The 2,692-nt window shown below is 48.6% G+C and overlaps 1 protein-coding gene across 1 annotated transcript; it reads left to right on the top strand.

Moving 5' to 3' along the window:
* Nucleotides 1-828: 828 nt before the first annotated feature.
* NGA_2085600 (uncharacterized protein) lies at nucleotides 829-1,535 on the top strand (the record flags this gene model as incomplete). Its single annotated transcript, XM_005853571.1, has 1 exon — nucleotides 829-1,535. A coding segment is annotated over one exon (562 nt), but the record flags the coding sequence as incomplete, so codon positions are not given.
* Between the last annotated feature and the right edge of the window lie 1,157 nt (nucleotides 1,536-2,692).

Below are 2,692 nucleotides of genomic sequence, written 5' to 3'. Positions count from 1 at the left end.
TGACGAATACGTTGCCACCAGACCCTGTCTCAATCTGCAAACCATTAAAAAATGAGCTATGAGTAAACAACGGGTGCGATCATTTATAATGTGTGCCACCACTTTGTACCATCAAGCAGGGACGCCGGCACCACCCGCGTCGTGTCGGTGGGGTGTGTGATTGGGAGCAGGAATGTAGATCAGGCCTCGTCATCCGTTGAAACTCAACACGACAACGCGATAACGGCAAGCCCGAGGGGAAAAAGCGACACTGACGCGACACGTAGGGTCACACAGCTTGCCACGGACACCGCCGCCCATGCTCATACATGAATCTACGGCTTTACATCTGGATGGATACCTTTCATGCACGGCAGGTCTTGAAGTCCCACATGGACGGTAGTTGTCAGACACTCGAGAGAAAGGCTGGCAAAATGAGCGCAGGGAGGGGACGAGAAACATCCTTCTCACTCAAGAACAACGGGTGGGAAAGGACAGTTCAAGACAGGCGATTGCCACAGGGAAGCTGTCCTGAATTGAGAATAGAGGATACGTAGAGAGTATGGTGTGGCAACGTTGGCGCTGCCAATCGGATTCTCTTTTGGATTTTGTTGGGATATCCATGACTTGCAGCATCCACTCGTTCAAGCCGCCTCACCATGCTTCAACTGGAAGATACCTCACTTTTCCAATTGCAAACAACGCGTTATGAGGCTGCGTGAGCATATGTGTACAACACGCTCACATCATGTTCTAGTACGATTGGAAGGAAGCATCACATAAAGTTTACCATTCGATGTGCACAAGAATTCCCTGACATTTCTTTTTCCCCCGCCTTATTCTCGTTTCACAGCCCTTCTTCAACCTTATGCTTATCATGCGGTCTGTCCTATTCCTACTGGCGATTGCCACCGCTGCCCGGTCTACTGTCAGTTTTGTGCTGCCTGCCAAGCACCAGGTATCGCATGTACAAACATCTGCCGCCGCAGTTGTTGGTGCGTCCCCTGCTGTAGTCGTGGAGACCTTCATCCTGCCGATGGGAGACGATTCGCGTTTAAAAATTCGCTGCAAACCTGAGACTTTCAAAGATTTGGCGTTGCGAGTCAACGCTCTTCTTGCTTCGTTCAGGGCTATCAAAGCAGCCAATGCAGCTGAAGATAAGACAGGTCCCGCGCCTCGTGAGCCATCTTTAGAGTTTTTGGTTACGGATTTTGAGACGCGTTTGGAGATGGAGTGCAATCCTAACATTTATCCCGATGCCTTCCATGCCGCAGTATTCGTGAAGGTCCAAAATGATGTGCTCGAGGTAACGTCGCAATGTCAACTTAGCGCGTTGGTCGACGCCTTAAAATTGTACAAGAGTACGTACAAGGTTGAATTGGATGCCAACAAGTCTGGGGCAAAGCAGTAAAATTGGAAAGTGGGTAATCATCGACGATATGTGGGTGTGTGGAGTAGACTTCAATCAAATTCTGCTGGGTAGGAAGGAAAATAATCAGTCTTGACGACAAAATCCGGGCAATTTTCTCTACAAGTTTTTTGAAGTTTGTTCTCAGAGATCAATGTTGAAGACTACGGTCATTTACGACTTCTTTCTTGGCATATTACATAGCTATTGACCATAATTATCTGACATTTTTGAGGTGCGACAAGCGTTTTTCCTGAAAGATGAATACTTGCCTCCTTGACGGTGTTACCTCCTGCCTCCTGACCCTGTGTATGCTGCCATGTGGACCGTTTTCAATGTGTGGAAGGACTCGCGTCTTAATATATACGTTTTATATAATGAATGATCATGGACTGGATGTGTGAGACTGGACCCTTGCAAGGGTAGGACTGTTTCCTTTCAAGCTATGTTGCGGGTCGTTTAGGCGAGTGCATCGTCTCGCTGCTCGCAGCAACCTGCGCCGCATTGCGCGGGCCCTTCCCCTTTTTGTTCTCAATTAAGTCAAAATGATACCAGTTGTTGCAGCCATCGCACTCACTCCGCCGTTCCACTCCCATCCTCGGGGTCATCGGCCGTCTCGCGGCAGGAAAAAATATTTTACGTAGAAACGCGATTGCATTCCAATACGATGTCTCACAAACGCCAAAAACATGTGTTCTGGACATAAATTCTCATGGTACTGGGCACAATCTACATTTTCAGGAAATATAGTGGTTGGAATCACAAAAAGGGGGAAAGTAATGACGCGTTATTTAGCATGGCCAAGGCGGCTCGTCTATGGTAGCTGGAGACACGGTCAAGGCAGCGCTTTCGCCACATGTAACAAGCCTTGCCTTCGCTTCAACCGCATACGGCGTTTAGCAATGGTATGCATAAGACCCTCTCATTCTTTTTCCAAGCCAATCTCTTTATGGCTCCAAGACCAGCTCTTCAAGAGGTTTACTTCACGTCAAGTCCTGCCCTTTCCTACGCCCACGCATGTTCAAGTCGAAGCCACCGAACCACAAATCAAGCCTAGTAGGGGTAGTCACGTAGATGGGAAGCAAGTGGGGTTATCAGAAGCTGCTGAGACGGAGGAAAAGCAGGGAAAATGGTCATCACCTGGTGGATACGAGCCATTTCCATGGGGGTCAGCGCCCGAGGCTGAGGTATCGGCTTTCGGGCCTCAGGAAAAATCTATGTTCCAGCGATTGAGATACTACCTGTCCACTTTAGTCGTGCGAGAAATGCTAGCAAAGAAGGTGGCAATGCACACGAATGCTGTGA

The sequence above is a fragment of the Nannochloropsis gaditana genome, assembly GCF_000240725.1.
Source record: "Nannochloropsis gaditana CCMP526 unplaced genomic scaffold scaffold824, whole genome shotgun sequence".
Classification (NCBI taxonomy): domain Eukaryota; class Eustigmatophyceae; order Eustigmatales; family Monodopsidaceae; genus Microchloropsis; species Microchloropsis gaditana.
Note: the sequence above shows the minus strand (reverse complement) of the source record. Positions and strands in the feature narration are given on the sequence as shown.